The sequence below is a fragment of the Zootoca vivipara genome, chromosome 13 (assembly GCF_963506605.1).
Source record: "Zootoca vivipara chromosome 13, rZooViv1.1, whole genome shotgun sequence".
In the NCBI taxonomy this organism is placed as follows: Eukaryota; Metazoa; Chordata; class Lepidosauria; order Squamata; family Lacertidae; genus Zootoca; species Zootoca vivipara.
In genome coordinates, this window is record NC_083288.1 from 13563071 (window position 1) to 13580983 (window position 17913).

At 41.8% G+C, this 17913-nt stretch overlaps 2 protein-coding genes across 2 annotated transcripts in view; one reads left to right on the forward strand and one right to left on the reverse strand.

Moving 5' to 3' along the window:
• Nucleotides 1–17913, reverse strand: part of MYO1D (myosin ID) — a 166596-nt gene that overhangs the window by 94237 nt on the left and 54446 nt on the right. Inside the window, exons 12-14 of the mRNA XM_035136261.2 lie at nt 12143–12213; nt 9457–9531; nt 8289–8421 (exon numbers count right to left, since the gene is read on the reverse strand). Coding sequence (XP_034992152.2) covers nt 8289–8421; nt 9457–9531; nt 12143–12213 — 279 coding nt within the window. The remainder of the gene's footprint in view (nt 1–8288; nt 8422–9456; nt 9532–12142; nt 12214–17913) is intronic.
• Nucleotides 1119–3459, forward strand: LOC132593146 (uncharacterized). Its single transcript, XM_060282343.1, has 2 exons — nt 1119–3291; nt 3379–3459. The coding sequence occupies exon 1, from the start codon at nt 1711–1713 to the stop codon at nt 2914–2916; it is 1206 nt and encodes a 401-aa protein (XP_060138326.1). The 5' UTR covers nt 1119–1710; the 3' UTR covers nt 2917–3291; nt 3379–3459.

Consider the following 17913-nt stretch of genomic DNA (forward strand, 5'->3'; position numbering starts at 1 on the left):
CCGGCGTTTTTTTTGCCTGTTTCGCCCATATGACGGGCTTCTTCAGTAGTTCTCCTTGTACTTTTATGTTTAGTGCATTCACTGGTGGTATAAACCAGGTCTTATCAGTATTCGAATTAAGACACTAATATACATATAAACAGAATAAATATCAAAAACAGTACTTACAATTTGTATGAAACCACTTATCTTGGCTTAGGCCACAATGCTCAGGTGTTTTTTCAAAAGGTTCTCTCATTTACATATTCACTGGTAATACAAATCAAATTCTAATTATTGTTTGAAATAATACAGTAATACAATTTCTAAAATACATGTACACATAAAGAGATACTTACATTTCTTGTATTCAGAGTATTTTTGGTTTGAGCATGTATTGACTAAGCAAATATCCTGTGTTTGGAGCACACTTATATACAAAAAGTTGGTTCACAGGTGATAATAATTAAAGATGACAATTAGGAGGGGGCAGAAGAAAGTCTAAATATGAAAATAGAGGTCTAAATATGAAAATAGAAACAATAGGTTTTTTGACAGAAAAACCAAATATCCACAAACAAAAAACGACACTACTATTCCAGATGAGAACAGTAGCATTTCCAGCAGAGGATCATCAGAATCAACATCTGAGTTTAGACAATTAAGACCCAGACAACATACACAGTATGACCCTCACAGGCGCAGGGGCAGAGGGAAGAACAGATAACTGTCGTTAATCTGTCAAGCCGGATACTCTCCTCGGATGAGTTGAGAGTACTCAGTTTAGGCTTAAATTTTGCTCCCACCCAAAAATATTCGGCCCTAAGCACTCGCATTGATGTGTATAAAATGATTCGTCAACTGAAACTAAAATTATTATTTCAGTCCAACACTGATACCTTGGACACTAGTACTCCTTTTAAAACCAAATCAACCTTCATCCCCCATAACCAGGATTTTAGGATAGAAGCTTTTCATCATGAAATTATAAAAGACTTAGACAGATTGGAAAAACGTCATATCCCTACTAGACATAATATAACTAGAGAACAACAAGAGCTAATTCATAACTTGGCGAATGACCGCTCCATCACAATTAAACCTGCGGACAAAGGAGGGGCTATTGTCTTTATGGACACAGTCACTTATGAACGGGAAATAAACAGGCAATTGGCCGACAGAAGATATTATTTACCTCTTAGTTATGATCCCACTCAGAAAGTTTCTAACCTTATTCGTATCACGGTCAATGAGGCTCTAGCGCTAGATTATATTTCTATACAAACCGCCGAGTTCCTACTTTGTAAAAATCCACGGGTCCCTATCTTTTACACTCTCCCCAAGATCCATAAAAATATCACACCACCCCCGGGCCGTCCTATTGTCTCAGCTGTTGGTTCACTCACTGAACCCTTATCCAAGTACCTAGACTCATTTATATTTGAATACTCCACTGCCACCACCACATATATCCGAGACACTAAAGATCTTATTGCTAAACTGGAAGACCTTCCCGTGCCTAGAGGAGCGATCCTGGCAACACTCGATGTAGGTTCTCTCTACACTAATATCCCACTAGAGACCATAAGAGGGACCATTGAAAATTTACTACGTTCCAGACAAGAACAAACCCCTCCTTATTATTTTTTAATCCAATTACTGGATATTGTTTTTGAAAATAATTTCTTCAGGTATAAAAATGACTTCTACATCCAAACCAAGGGGGTTGCTATGGGCGCGGCATTGGCCCCATCGGTAGCAAACATTCACATGATTGACTTTGAAAACAAACATTTTTTTTCTGAATCTAACCCCTTTACAAATGACATCATTCTGATTAAAAGATACATTGATGATTTGCTCATAATTTTTAAATCTGAAGCAACATGTATTGCATTCCAAGAATGGGTGAACACATTGGATTCCCATCTAAAATTTACTTGTCAGTATCACAAAAAAGAAATTCCATTTTTGGATGTAGTGGTCTACATTTCAAATAGAAACACCTTGGCATTCAAACCATATAAGAAATTAACGGATTGTTACTCCCTACTCCATTACTCTTCAAGTCACCCTTCTCATTTAAAAAGAAATTTACCATACGGACAGTTAATCAGACTGAAAAGGAATGCTACAGACAAGAGAGACTATAGAAATGCGGCTCATCAGCTAGAAAAAGCTCTCGTTAACCGGGGCTACCCTAATTGTATCATACAGGACGCATACAGACGTGTAGACGGTCGCAATCGAAAAAATTTGCTTGAAACACGGTCTGATAGCATTAAAAACAGAAAACCCAGCCGCCTGGTCATGGGGATGGATTTCACACCCCTGGCCAGCCACATTAGAAACATTATATATAAACATTGGCATATTGTGGAAGACATACCTGGCTGTAAAGATCCCCCCCTTTTAGGGTTGAGGAAGAAAGGAACTTTGCGCAATCAATTGGTCAAAGCTGATTGTTTGGAATCACCATCCATTGTCACTAAAGGCCACTATAGATGCGGCTCATGCAATATGTGCCCCTACAGTTTACAAGTAAAAGAAATAAAAAGTGAACATATGCAGTTCACTTTTAAAATCAACTCCATGACCACATGCAACTCCAAGAACGTAGTTTATTGCATACGGTGCCCTTGCAACAAACTGTATATAGGCAGCACCACGCGGGCACTAAAGGTACGTATAGGAGAACACAGATCACGCATCCGCAATAAAGTGATGGAAGCCCCTCTTACACCTCATTTTTTACAAATGAAACACAGTGACTCCGATTTAATGTTTTTTGGCTTATGGCAGTACACACCCAAGAAATACCACAAGCAGGATATCCTAAAAATATTGAGACAACAAGAAACTAAATTGATTTTTATGTTTAAGACATTACAACCGGACGGTTTAAACTCAGATCTTGACCTTTCTGTATTCATTTAAACGAACACACTAGCAGTATAACATACAGTAATCATAGAGATACTGTAAGTGTTATCAGTACTCACATTCTTCTGCCCCCTCCTAATTGTCATCTTTAATTATTATCACCTGTGAACCAACTTTTTGTATATAAGTGTGCTCCAAACACAGGATATTTGCTTAGTCAATACATGCTCAAACCAAAAATACTCTGAATACAAGAAATGTAAGTATCTCTTTATGTGTACATGTATTTTAGAAATTGTATTACTGTATTATTTCAAACAATAATTAGAATTTGATTTGTATTACCAGTGAATATGTAAATGAGAGAACCTTTTGAAAAAACACCTGAGCATTGTGGCCTAAGCCAAGATAAGTGGTTTCATACAAATTGTAAGTACTGTTTTTGATATTTGTTCTGTTTATATGTATATTAGTGTCTTAATTCGAATACTAATAAGACCTGGTTTATACCACCAGTGAATGCACTAAACATAAAAGTACAAGGAGAACTACTGAAGAAGCCCGTCATATGGGCGAAACAGGCAAAAAAACGCCGGCAGCCTGTCTTACTACCATTGACACCTCGTTCGACCTGCTGCCACTTGCTGACCGCTAGATAGCCTCAAAGACTATAAAGACTGGTTTGCCTTTAATTTGTACATGTTATCTGTTTAACGTTTGATTTTGGCTCTTGTGTCAGCACTTGTATATGGTTCTCTTATTGTTTTCTCTTTGGATTAATAATACTTGATTGAAACTGGATTGAATTTGGTGCCTTTGCGTGCTGCTTGTTTTATTTTGGACTTTTAAAAATGCTGCCATGGCTTACTTAATGACTACGTCTTAAAAAAGGGGAAACACGGTAGGTGCCTGGTTTATTAAGTGATGGAATTAAGTACACTGACAAAGCTCATTTGCAGTGGAAACAAATGAAACCACAAGGAGGAAAGAGAAGGGAGCAGGTTCAGCCAGCAAATGAGAGATTAAGAAACAAACGAGGGGTCCCCAGAGATTTAAAAACCCAGTCTCACAATGGTCCATCACTCACTACAGCTGTCAGTGAAAGGAACATTAAGGAAAGACCCCCTGGTGATCTTTTGAAAGAGGCCCAAAGCCTCAAGAGGCAACTCTAAGGATTTAGTATTTATCAGCCACACTCTATTACACATGGCAGGAGCATAAATCAGTCCAAAGATACTATTTTTAAAAAGCTGCATGGGAAACACCTCTTATCTTTTATTTCCTGATGTACAAGATCTGCTAGACAAGAAATGAGAGGACACAGCCCCCTTAATAAGACAGGGAAGGGAGAAAAAAGCACATTTAGCTTTTATGGTGCCCAGATATTGTTTTGATCCTGATATAACAATAAATAAAGGTTGAGAGTGATGTATGGAAGTGAGAGCTGGACCATAAAGAAGGCTGATCGCTGAAGAATTGATGCTTTTGAATTATGGTGCTGGAGGAGACTCTTGAGAGTCCCATGGACTGCTAGAAGATCAAACCTATCCATTCTGAAGGAAATCAGCCCTGAGCGCTCACTGGAAGGACAGATTGTGAAGCTGAGGCTCCAATACTTTGGCCACCTCGTGAGAAGAGAAGACTCCCTGGAAAAGACCCTGATGTTGGGAAAGATGGAGGGCACAAGGAGCAGGGGATGACAGAGGACGAGATGGTTGGACAGTGTTCTCGAAGCTACGAACATGAGTTTGACCAAACTGCGGGAGGCAGTGGAAGACAGGAGTGCCTGGCGTGCTCTGGTCCATGGGGGTCACGAAGAGTTGGACACGACTAAACGACTAAACAACAACAAAGGTTGAGAGAAGGCTTTGGGCGTACTGTTCCTAACAAATGCTCCTAAATGGAGGCTTTTACATACCTACTGATATCTTGGTTATTAACATTCTAATGCAGTCTTATTCCTCCATCCACTGAGTGGCATGGCTGGTCATTCTCACTGTTAGTGAGTCACAAAACGACATTTTAGAAAGAAAGAGAATATTTGCCCACCTCACCCACAAGGAACATAGGGCAAGAAGCAAGCAAGCAAATCCCTACAGACAAATGGACTGAGGTTATGTGCTAGAAAAATCTGAGATCTATACAGGCAGTTACTTGACATGCCATAACTCACACATTAGATCCTGAACCTGGAGAGTCAGAGCAAAATTAGGTGCATTTATTTCAAAAATTTAACAGGTTAATTTTCAGGCCAAATATTTGCAGAGTAGTTGACAACAATTTAGGTGGGGATTTAGTTTGTGCACCATTCCCAATCTCCAGCCTAAGGAAGGGACTGCAGGGTAATCAGTCAAATTGTTAAATAAGTCTCTGAGTGCTAATTGGGCTGGGTGGTAATCCCCCCCCCAACATAAGAGCTTGTGAATCAGGACTCTAATATAGTCTGAACAATAAGACAACTCTGCCAATGGCTCCATCACCGAAGACTCTTGACTGGATTACATGCTCCACTGATTTGAATGGAAAAGGGGAAAGTCTGAAGGTCAGATGGAGAATCTAAGCAAAAATATTCGGCCAGAATCAGAGGTACTGATAGGAGACCATTAACAGGATCAGCAGGTTTCTAAATTATTATTAAACTGTTTTCTCTTTATTTAAATTACTTTTTATTCACCTTTCATAAAAATTTCAAAGCAGTTCATAAGAAGACATTAGAACTACAACAAAGCAACAAATACAGCAGCAATCAAGTCCAGATAAACGCAATACACTGGCCTTAATACATTTGTGTTGTACTTTTGTTTTATTGTGAACTGCTTTAAGATTTTTATGCAAAATAATATAAAAGTAGGATAATTGGTAAGTTCGTAGCAAGCAAGCAGGCACTTGCATCATCTTGGAGGGTTGTTCCATAGGCTGGGTGTCACAACAGAAAAGATCCTCCTCTGGGTTGTTGCAAGATGGATCACTGTTGGTTGTGAAACAACCAGGAGTACCTTGGCTGAAGATCTTAGCGACCAGTTAGGTCTATATCGCTGAAGGATTCAGCTGGTCCCAAGTTGTTTTAAGTCTTTACAGGTAAGTATCAACATTCTTAATTTGCTATATTGACAGCATATTAGTAACCACAGCAGCTCTTTTAAGAAGCAATATATATAGAAGCAATATATATATAGAAGGAATATACAGTGGTGCCTCGCTAAACGAATCTAATTCTAACGGGTCTTTTCTTATAACGAAAAATTTGTCTAGCGAATCCCATAGGAATGCATTGAATTGTTTTTTTAAAAAAATTTGCCCATAGGAACGCATTAATTGAATTTCAATGCATTCCTATGGGAAACCGCAATTCGCTAGACGAATTTTCCGTAAAACGAATTCGTCTAGCGAGGCAACCTCCACTAGAATAAACCTTTCGTTAAGCGGAAATTTCGTTAAGCAGGCCATTCGTTAAGCGAGGCACCACTGTATACAGTGTGTGTGTGTGTGTGTGTGTGTAGCTAGCTAGCTAGCTAGCTAGCTAGCTAGCATTGCAAATGTAATCTTACGAAAATAAAATAAAGACAGCAATGAAGTTAATGCTATTCAACACCGGACAGTTTTTGAACAGCACATTTTGTCAGCACACAATACTATGCTTCCCTCATAACAGAAAATTTAATGCAACCATTACAACCCATTTATTTCACATATTGGCTTGACAGCTGTAAAGCTCTTAATGGCTGCCAAAGAGTCAAACTTTTATGTCCACATTGCTGCTCTGAAGAACTCAGTGGTCCTTCTTCATTAAGGAGAATATTGCACATAAAACTTTTGAATGATCAAGACAGAACCTTTCCTACACACTCTGCAGGAAAAAAATCCCCATGGGACCTCCTAATGCATTTTGTTTGTACCTTCTCCCTGGGTCTCTTTACTGCTTCGCCTTTTAAATTAAGATTTTAGGGCTTCACTAATTTTGCCTCACACAGAGCACTGTCTACTCATCATGTGATTAATGCCCATAATGCAAAAGAAGGTTCAAGTCAGTAAAAACAAAACAAAACAAGCAAACAAACAAACCAGGATGGAGAAACACACCGAAATAAACCTCAAAAGCGCTGCACTGACCTGCTCCAGCGTGAGCTTAGATACAGGAGCCAACCTTGTATGAATAACAGCAGAGGTTTTTTTTCCTTACATGCTTCATTTTTGAAGCTTTTCTGCTTCTGATGAACCCTCTAGCGCTACTCTTGCTGGGGGTGCAAGGCACAAGTGGCTTATAGAGCCCTTTGCCAAGATCTTCGCTTGCATGGGATAAAGTTGGCTGCTAGTAGTATTCTATCCTTAAGTTACGCTGACCAGACAGGGATTGGATTGCTACCAAGTCCTCTATGCCAACATAAGCCCAGGTTATGATCGTGTAGGAAATTTACAGCATCATAACGTTGTCGACGTAAATCCTATGCTGCTGTAACTAAACCAGCCTAAGACTGAGGAAAGGGACAGCTCCAGAAGCACAGGGAGGGGGCAATCAGAAGGAATAGCTAGCTTGTTGCAGATCCTATCTACATTACCCCTGGGCAAGTCCTGACTCCCCTACTGGTGTAAAGCTAAGACAGAAAAAGAATGGCTGCAGGTCAAGAGAGCTTGTGAAATGTGCCCCATTTCTCATTCTGCTCATGCAGCAATGGAACATAAAAATACCAACTAAGTCTGCAACCAATCATAGCACACCACCAGTCATATACAAACCCCAGACTAACCAATTAACCAGTTAACCAATTCTACCACGTATTAGACTAAAGGTTCATGCTTCCAGGTCAGAGTGGTTTCCTGGCAAGCTTTGCACCCATCACCTATCTTTAGAAATTATACCTCTGGAAAACATCAGAGCCCAGTTCAAGTCCCGGGTCAGCTAGCCTATCAACCTCAGCTTTCTCATCTTCAAAAAAGGATCAATGTCCTTCTTCAGTGTTGGCAGGAGGACTGCAATAAGCACTATCGAACCCTCTGAACATAGAACATGCTGTAGGAATTCTGTGTTGCTGCTGCTGTTTGGAAGCCTAGTATTTTTTAAATAATGAATTCCTACATAGATGGAAAAAACTGACTTTAGACCAGGTGTTGGGACCCTTTTCCATCATGAGGGCTACTTTGCCAAGGCTACTCATGAATTGTGAGTTGGGGCAAAGGCAAGAGCGGCCACAGGGAAAGTATGTGACTCTTTTTTGAACAGTAAGCTACATTCCAGCCACATGAAAAGTCATGAGGTTTCAATATCCAGGCATGATGACAGTTCAAGAATGCATTTTATCTAAGTCACTCTAGGAAGTTGCAGAACAGGGCTGGTGAGGGGATATGTCCTATGGAGAGTGCCTGGAGGTCACATTTAGCCCTGAGTCTAAGGTTCCCCACCCCTGCTTTAAACCGAAACCCATTATTACCTTTGATGCCAGATTGTCCACTAAAGCAATCATTGAGTTCTTGAAAAGGGTAGCAGCAGTCAGTGGTCGCTTAGTCACTTCTGTGATGCTCAACTTGCCTTCTGGCCACATCTTTCTCAGCACGGGATTGGAGCTACAAAGCCAGGGAGAAAAGGAGTGAAAAGGTCAGTAATATTTGGTCAGCTGTAGTGAAGAGACATATGAATAGCTGAAGCTTGACTCCCTTTTTTTGTATAATTTTTATTAATTTTTCTGTTTTACCATTTGGAATATTCATTTAAGCAACCTGAAAATGTCAATGACTTCCCTTCTTCTCTTTCCATGGTTCATTTTGCATATCATAAATCCCTGCATATTTTACATAAACTAAACCATTTAGTATTCCATTATTATTACATCCATCAAAACTTGTTTACACTGTTGTGGCGCTGTGGGTTAAACCACAGAGTCTAGGGCTTGCTGATCAGAAGGTCAGCGGGTCGAATCCCTGCAACGGGGTGAGCTCCCGTTGCTCGGTCCCAGCTCCTGCCCACCTAGCAGTTCGAAAGCACATCAAAGTGCAAGTAGATAAATAGGGACCGCTCCGGCGGGAAGGTAAACGGCATTTCCGTGCGCTGCTCTGGTTCGCCAGAAGCAGCTTTGTCATGCTGGCCACATGACCTGGAAGCTGTCTGCGGACAAACGCCGGCTCCCTCGGCCTATAGAGCGAGATGAGCGCCGCAACCCCAGAGTCGGACACGACTGGACCTGATGGACAGGGGCCCCTTTACCTTTTTTATTTATCTTAATGCTGCCAACGCTTTCAAGTGTACACAATTCCCCCCCCATATATTCAATAAACATTTTCCAATCTTCTCTAAATGTATGTTCTTCTTGCTTTCTTATTCTATATGTTAGGTCCGCAAGCAGCGCATATTTCATCAGTTTAAGTTTCCATTCTTCTTTAGTTGGGGCCTCGCTCATTTTCCACTTTTGGGCTAACAAAACACGGGCCACAGTACATAAATAACCCTTTTTGACACCTGGGAATATCCAACTGAATTAACCTCAGCAAAAAGGGCTCTAGGTTTTTTTAAAAAGTACTTTTAAACATTTTTTTTCAATTCATTATGAATTATTTCCCAGTACTCTTTTTACCCTTTTGCAGGTCTGAAGCTTGACTCCTTACCTGTTGTACATCAGGCGCTTGAAATCTTGAAATAAAGTGTCCTTGTTTTTATCTATAAATCCTGTAACTGAGTAGCTGGTAAATGAGAGAGAGAGAGAGAGTTAATTTCAGTGAACCTCAAGTGACAAAAGTAACAATTGGCCACTGAAAGGGAGAGGCATTTAGTACATACGAAGAGCCTGCTGGATCGAGCCAATGTAGTTCCAGTGTCCTGTTTTCATGGTGGCCAGCCAGATTGCTATGGGAAGCCCACAAACAGGACTTGAGTGCAAAAGAGCACTCTCTCCTCCTGCAGTTTCCAGTAGCTTGGTGTTCATAACCATTGCTGCCTCCTACTGCGGAGACAGTTACCATGTCTGGAACGGATCACAGGAGTCTCAACAACACATGGTTATCAGTACTGCGACAACACACATTTTACCAAGCAGAAAATTAACAGCACCAGGGGTTCTCTCTTCCCTGGTAGACTTCCAGTGGGCTAAATCAGAAGCTAATAAAACATACTTCATACACAGTGACATGATGACAAACTCCTGGAGAGAAGGTGTACTAGTTGTGAAAGCTCACCTTTGTTCTTCTCCTCTCACACAGGACGCTATACGATGTGGCCCAATTTAGCTAGCAATTAAAGCCATGTGTATTTTTTATCAAATTTTATCTATATAATCCAAATAACAAAACAGAACTTCTTGAAACAGACACATAAGAACCAAACCAAACCAAAGCTGTGCATATTTTCTAGTTTAAAAGTACGCGCCAATAGGGCAAGTTCTACTGTTAAGAAATTGGCGTGTACTTTTAAACTAGAAAATATGCACAGCTTTGGTTTGGTTTGGTTCTTATGTGTCTGTTTCAAGAAGTTCTGTTTTGTTATTTGGATTATATAGATAAAGTTTGATAAAAAATACACATGGCTTTAGTCCTTGGCTGAAATCTCATCTCAGCTGTGGACTTAACTATACAACCTTAAACACACCCCTGTTACCTTGACCTCAGCCCATGTCCAAGCCTATGATTTTTAAAATGTAGATCTTATAAAATAGCTCAACAGGGCTATCAAGATAGCACTGACCTACCTTGCAGGGCTGGGACATTGGGATTTATGGGTGGCGCTGTGGTCTAAACCACAGAGTCTAGGGCTGGCCAATCGGAAGGTCAGCAGTTCGAATCCCCGCGATGGGATGAGCTCCTGTTGTTCGGTCCCAGCTCCTGCCCACCTAGCAGTTCGAAAGCACGTCAAGTGCAAGTAGATAAAAAGGTGCCGCATCAGCGGGAAGGTAAACGGTGTTTCCGTGCGCTGCTCTGGTTCGCCAGAAGCAGCTTAGTCATGCTGGCCACATGACCCGGAAATTGTCTGTGGACAAATGCTAGCTCCCTTGGCCTATAGAGTGAGATGAGCACGCAACCCCAGAGTCATCTGCGACTGGACCTAACGGTCAGGGGTACCTTTACCTTTACCTTTTTACCTTGCAGGTAATATTACTGGGATTATATGGTGAAACACTTTAACCCAGTGGTCCTTCGAGTATTGTTGAGCTATTAACTCCCATCATACCCAACCACTGGTCACTCCTCTCGTCTCACATTTCTATTCATGTTTCCCTTACATTAATATTTCCTCCAGAAATTGCACAGTTTCATGTGTGTGTTGCTACATTAAAACTATACAGATGCAGCAACACATGAAATATGCCAAGAAGCAAATTCTTGAGGAAGAACAGTGAAATAAATGGCTTCTGGGATTATGGAAGGGTTTAGCTTTTGTGTTTGAAAGAAGTGCCCAGGTAAACATGTGTTCAGGTAAAGGTAAGGGGACCCCTGACCATTAGGTCCAGTCACAGACGACTCTGGGGTTGCGGCGCTCATCTCGCTTTATTGGCCAAGGGATCCGGCATTTGTCCGCAGACAGCTTCCGGGTCATGTGGCCAGCATGACTAAGCCGCTTCTGGAGAACCAGAGCAGTGCACGGAAACACAGTTTACCTTCCCGCCGGAGCAGTACCTATTTATCTACTGTATATTCCTATGTATAAGACTACTTTTTAACCCAGGAAAATCTTCTCAAAAGTCGGGGGTCGTCTTACACGCCGGGTCGTATTTCTTATACGGCAAGTATATCCCAAACTCTATATTTTACCTGGGAAAGTTGGGGGTTGTCTTATACGCCCAGTCGTCTTATACGCTGGAATATATGATACTTGCACTTTGACGTGCTTTCAAACTGCTAGGTTGGCAGGAGCCGGGACTGAACAACGGGAGCTCACCCCGGCGCGGGGATTTGAACCGCCGACCTTCTGATCGGCAAGCTCTAGGTGCTGTGGTTTAACCCACAGAGTACAATTATTCTTCAGGTACAATAATATAAATTAAATAGCCTAACAATTTATTTATTTATTTATTTAACACCCTTGATAAGGGAGGTTGAAAAGTTGTTTTGTGGCTACGCAGAGGAATAATCACAGACCAATCATGGGAAGCTATGAGTGGCATAGCACAGCAGCAGCACCAAAAAACTATCTAAAAGCAAAACATATACAAACATTTCCCTAAACTTTACAAAAAGCAAAAGAAGAGAAAGGCTACCTTGGGCTATACTGCAGTGGAGAAAAGGCAGTGTGTGACGGAAAAAGTGTGTTTGAGGAGGTGTTAACAGGTAGTAAGAAAGCAAGCCCAAGAACCACACTTACATAACGTCTCCAGCGTAGTGCTTAATCCGAAAGTCTCTGTCAAATTCCAGGTTTTTGTCCATAGCACAGAGCTTAAAAACAAATGGTTAAGAAGTCAATATTACTGAAGCATCTCAGACTGCATTGCACAGCTGCTTCTCAGTGACAGACCCTGGTGGGCTCAACTACTGCTTCACATACAAGTTTAGCAACGGAATGTCTTTCCGAATTCTATTGTTATATAAGGTATTTATTTATAGACACGACAATCTGTAAGTCAAGGCAACCTTTTCTTTTAGACTCAGTGATACTGTTCCTTTATAGCGAAAGAAACTTGCAGAGAGTGAAGAACCGTGGGTCTCCACTGCCATCTGTTCTCTCCTCTTTCGTGCAATAATCTAACCAAAATACACAGGCAAACTGTAGGGCATCACCAAGTGAACAGATTGATATGAAATTTACGAAAAGTCTGTTTTCACAGGATATAGCAACCAAGTGAAGCTAGCGTGAAGAGAATACTGAAATCTTCACATGGTCAAGCAAAACCAAGTAGTTTAGCTCAAGTGAAAACAGGGCGGAAATGTAGTCTTTCTTGTCGTAAAACACAAAGCGATATGCAAGAAAGATGAACATAAAACATTAAATCAAACACTGTTCCATTTCACATGCCGTCGGTGACTGCAATGGTCCTGCAGTTGTGAGGAAAGCCAAAGAGCCAGTCCAAAGGTTGAGGTTGTTTAGATAAGAATAAAGCATGTGGATAGCTGCCCCTGCTTTATATACAAAGTTAAGAGTCATTGGTTCATTTAGCTCACTACTATTTATTTGTGCTCCTGGATATCTCCCAAACACGACACTTGCCTTCCTTTAACATGGTATATAGGGGAGTGAACCTGAGATCTAATGAGGTGTGCCCCATCCCATATTAAGGGATCGTATATTATGCCTTCAAAAAAACCAAGATCATGGCCACTGGTCCCATCACCTCCTGGCAAATAGAAGGGGAAGAAATGGAGGCAGTGAGAGATTTTACCTTCTTGGGCTCCTTGATCACTGCAGATGGTGACAGCAGTCACGAAATTAAAAGACGCCTGCTTCTTGGGAGAAAAGCAATGACAAACCTAGACAGCATCTTAAAAAGCAGAGACATCACCTTGCCTACAAAGGTGCGTATAGTTAAAGCTATGGTTTTCCCAGTAGTGATGTATGGAAGTGAGAGCTGGACCATAAAGAAGGCTGATCGCCGAAGAATTGATGCTTTTGAATAATGGTGCTGGAGGAGACTCTTGAGAGTCCCATGGACTGCAAGAAGATCAAACCTATCCATTCTGAAGGAGATCAGCCCTGAGTGCTCACTGGAAGGACAGATCATGAAGCTGAGGCTCCAATACTTTGGCCACCTCATGAGAAGAGAAGACTCCCTGGAAAAGACCCTGGTGTTGGGAAAGATGAAGGGCACAAGGAGAAGGGGATGACAGAGGACAAGATGGTTGGACAGTGTTCTCGAAGCTACGAACATGAGTTTGACCAAACTGCGGGAGGCAGTGCAAGACAGGAGTGCCTGGCGTGCTCTGGTCCACGGGGTCACGAAGAGTCGGACACGACTAAACGACTAAACAAACAACAACAACATATTATGTCTTCCCAACACAGAAATAAAACCCACGTTCAGTCTTACTGAAATCGCTTTTGCTTTATCTAGTAAATCATTCACATTGGGGAGAAGCTCTGACGACTGGTTTTTGACAGAGCCATGCTAACTATTGGTTCTCTCTCTTTTGTTCCTCTAGGTGCTTTCATGACAGCGACCTGTGTGTCCCAATGTCTTCCCCACTACAGAAGACACCTGTTACCACCTCAGTTATCTATCCATCCTCATCATGGTAGCTGGCAGCTGAGATTTATCCAAACTGATCGGGAAGATTCATTTCGCCAACGTTATGTAGGCAGCTGAGAGCATTCAGATGATGACCTGGGTCGCCAGCGAACAGCAATAAAGGGGCACAGTGTGGGACCAAGTTCAAGTGCAGTGGGGTGCTTGACCTTTCCCCGCCTGTCACTTTCCTCCTGCAGCCTCCTCCCGCCCAAGCAGCATTTTTTTCTAGCCAAGCTCCCAGAGCAGAAGTTAGCCTGGCAGGAAGTGAGGGAGAACTCACCCGGGAGGGGGAACTCACGAGAAAAGTGGTAGGTGAAAGGAAAGGCTCAGAGAGATCTTTTTAATGGAACAAGGCAAAAATAATTATTACTCAGAGACTTTACGATGTCGAATTACAAGAAGAAGATGCCTTACTCCCAAAGAATTATAGATGTCTAAAATCGTGGCCTAATTTTACAGCTGCCCCTTACTTATCTAACATCACTAACGAAGCTTACAGATGGGCCTTCTCTAGAGCCCCGCTTTGAGGCAATGCCCTCAGCGGTGCTGTACGGCAAATTTATGCGGGTACCAATTCATGAGCGCCTTTGCCCTTGCATGTCTAACAAGGTAGAATCGGTCACTCACTTTCTTTTATTTTGTGAATTTTATAGTGAAGAACGAGCTCAACTTACTTTACCCCTTTTATCAAAATTTACACCCTTACAATATTATTTGGAATTTCCCCCCGAAATCTTACGAAAATTCCTTCAGGAAGATTCCTCAAGCCCAGTGTCATGTTACGTGGCCAAATTCTGCAATTTAGCTATTAAGAAACGTAAATCCCATCTATTGAATGACACATTGCAAATTCCTTTTGTGTAATTGTTCTACTTCTGGTGATGTTACTGCTGATTTTCTTTCGTTTGGAATTATGATATTCTGTATTGCTGGCTTTTGCTGTAATAAAAATTGATTTGAGATTGAGAAAGGCTCAGAGCTTATATTCCAGCCGGCTGTTTTCCCACTTAAAAATACTCGTGATTAACTCCATGCAGAAAAGGGCACATTTAGCATAACCTGTGGCATGGCTTTATCATGCTATGCTTCAACTACCAGACTGGTGGTAGTTGCTCATGACCTTACTCACACATCACAAGGACCCTCTGCTTCAGGGGTGGGGAACTTGTGGCCCTCCAGATGTGGTTGGACAGCAAGCACAACCAATGGTCAGGAAAGGTGGGAGCTGTAGTCTACAAAACCTGGAGAACGACAGGTTCTCCACCCCTGCTCTAGTCCCTCTGTGTGGAAATGCTTCATTTATGGAAATTATAATGAGTGAAGCAGGCTTGATCTTCTTCAGAGTGGATGAGGAGAGGAAGGGGAAAACTCAAGCTAGAAAGGCAGATTTTACACTGCCCAGCACAAAGTTGTGCAGCTAGCAAGAACCTTTCATCAGGCAAGAGAGAGAAGAGGCCTGTAATGTAACCCAGATTTCTATTTTGTGCAGAGCAAAAATGCTTTCTTCTGCTGTGTGGGTTTTACATACCAAAACAAAAACAAAACAAAAACCCCAAGCTGACTGCATATCCGGTGTGCTGCTGTCTGTAAACTAGGACACTAGAATGTAGGGCACAGCAGCCCCTCGGAGCTTATCTGCCCCAATGCAAAACCCAATACGCTTCACAGGGGAGTACTGAAGCATTAAATGTGAGGTTCCAAGATCACTGTTTCCAAAGCACACAGTCCTGTCCTCTTCATAAACACTTGCCTCAATATTTGTGGTCACCGTTGCTGCTTTCAGCAAGGTGCCGGGGCGGTGCAATACCAGATTGGTTTTGCTTTGCGGGATACAGAGAAACCTGGATTTCCACTATAAGAAACTGCTGGAAATATTAAGGAAGCGATAAGAGTGTTATGGAGAACACATTTATGAATGCAAGCTTGTGATTGCACCATGAAGCATGTGGACAGGGGTTGAGGAGCACACAAAGTCATGAGGACCTGAGCTTTCGTGTAAAAATAAAAGGAAGACCCAAAGTAAAATAATATCTTATTACTCAGCATAGCAGAAAGAATTCTAAAAGCATGCAGGCAATTTTTGGCAGTAGTTGGGGGGGGGGGTTTCACTCATCATAGATTCTAGCTGATCCTGATGTCTCCTGATCTAGCAGTCTCTCTTCACAGACGATTTGTCTTGGAATTTGGAGAGCTCTTGACACACTCCCCTTCCCCCTCCAAGTATCAAATGAAATTCAGTTTCAGCAGTACACAGATTTAAGAGGTTCAGCGTAATGAAGACTTGAGACCAATGATACTGAATATAACATTAACCGGCAACACGATTTCTGCTGAAATTCCTGGACACCTAGCCTTTTATCTGTGGAAACCACCTCTCCTCTGAATAGCTTGCTTATACTTTATGGGCTTGATTCTGTTGCAGCCATACTTGCAAATCCTACCCTCTGTAAAGAACACATAAAGCCACCACTACAGATATTCCCTCCTACTTTACTTCCAGTTTGTGTTTTACAATACAAACTAATTCAGTGATTTATTGGGCACCCTATGGGGCACCCTATGGAGAGGAAGGGCAGGATACAAATTTCAGTAACAACTACATAAATATGGTTCTACGTACGTATTGTGTTAACTATCTTGAGCATAGTTTTCATTCATGCCTATTAAGAATAATATTTGCTCTACATGGTGAGAGGCTCTCTTTCCACATTGCAGACTCATTTCAAGTAAGATATCTTTCTTTAAGCACACTGCCAAAATATGGGATCACCATTGTCCAGGGCTTAAAATTATTCATGCTGCTGTCTGTGATTTTGAAGCTAGCAAGCATTGGGCAGAGCCGTTAACACTGTTTTGTCATCTTTCTATCATCTAACCACATGTTTCACTTCGGGCAAGAGACAGATCCAGGTAGCAGCAGCATTTTCAAAAATGAGGGAATTTGCCATTATTTGTTCCTTTGTCCCATCAGCCCTAGGCGCAACCTGAAATCTCCATAGCAAGTAGCACAGCCAAATCCAATTAAGGGTGCAATCCTAACCCCATTTACCTGGGAGTAAGCCCCACTTAATCCAATGATTTACTTCTGATTAGACATGATTAGGACTGTGCTGTAAGTCTGCAATCTCCTACACTCCATCTTAAGACTGTGACTAAATGCAGATTTTGCGGCTCAACATCAAGCCAGCTTTTTCTCTCCACTCCCTCCTGCTTCCCATTTTATTTAATACCCAGCCTGATGAGTTCTGAGAATTAAAAAGCTTGCTCACTATTCTGTGTCATTGCCTGACTGTGGATTTTGAAGTCATTTAACTATAAATCAAACGCTGGTGTTGTCTGTGTCGTGCAAAATTAGTTGCTTAGGAAATATCACATGAATTTAAACCGGGTCCCTATTGGCTGCGAGTGACATCATCATCGTCTTGCCAAACTCGTGCTCCAGTTCTTCCCTGCAATTTTGAGCAGGCTCCTGCTCCCTCTGCTGGATATCAGTGCAAAACTGACATTTCCAATGTCAAAACTTACTTAACAAAATGCACAGCCGTACTTCAGATCATGGGATCTTACATTTTTTAGGCTACTCTCACCTTTGAGTCCAAGCTCTGCAGACAAATACCAGGTGGTCCCTTCTTCCAATTGGTACCACCATTAGAGGGCACCACCTCATCTAGTACCCATACAAGCCACCAAGTTAACTCTACCTATTTTTAGTCCACCTCAGGCAACTACAAACAGCACCCGAGCCTACTAAAACAACCACCATCCTTGTACATGCATACCCATAATCCTGGGCCCCACATGGTCTCAAATTCCCTTATCATTTCCACCATCAGAACTACTCCAGCTTGTTTTGCTACCTGCTTCTGCCTCCCCTCCTCCCAGTACAGTTGAAGGGAAGGGAAAGGCACGCACAGAT

Bases quoted from the DNA above. Each gene is read 5' to 3' on its own strand.
- LOC132593146 (XM_060282343.1), top strand. From the start codon at position 1,711: ATGGGCGCGGCATTGGCCCCATCGGTAGCAAACATTCACATGATTGAC.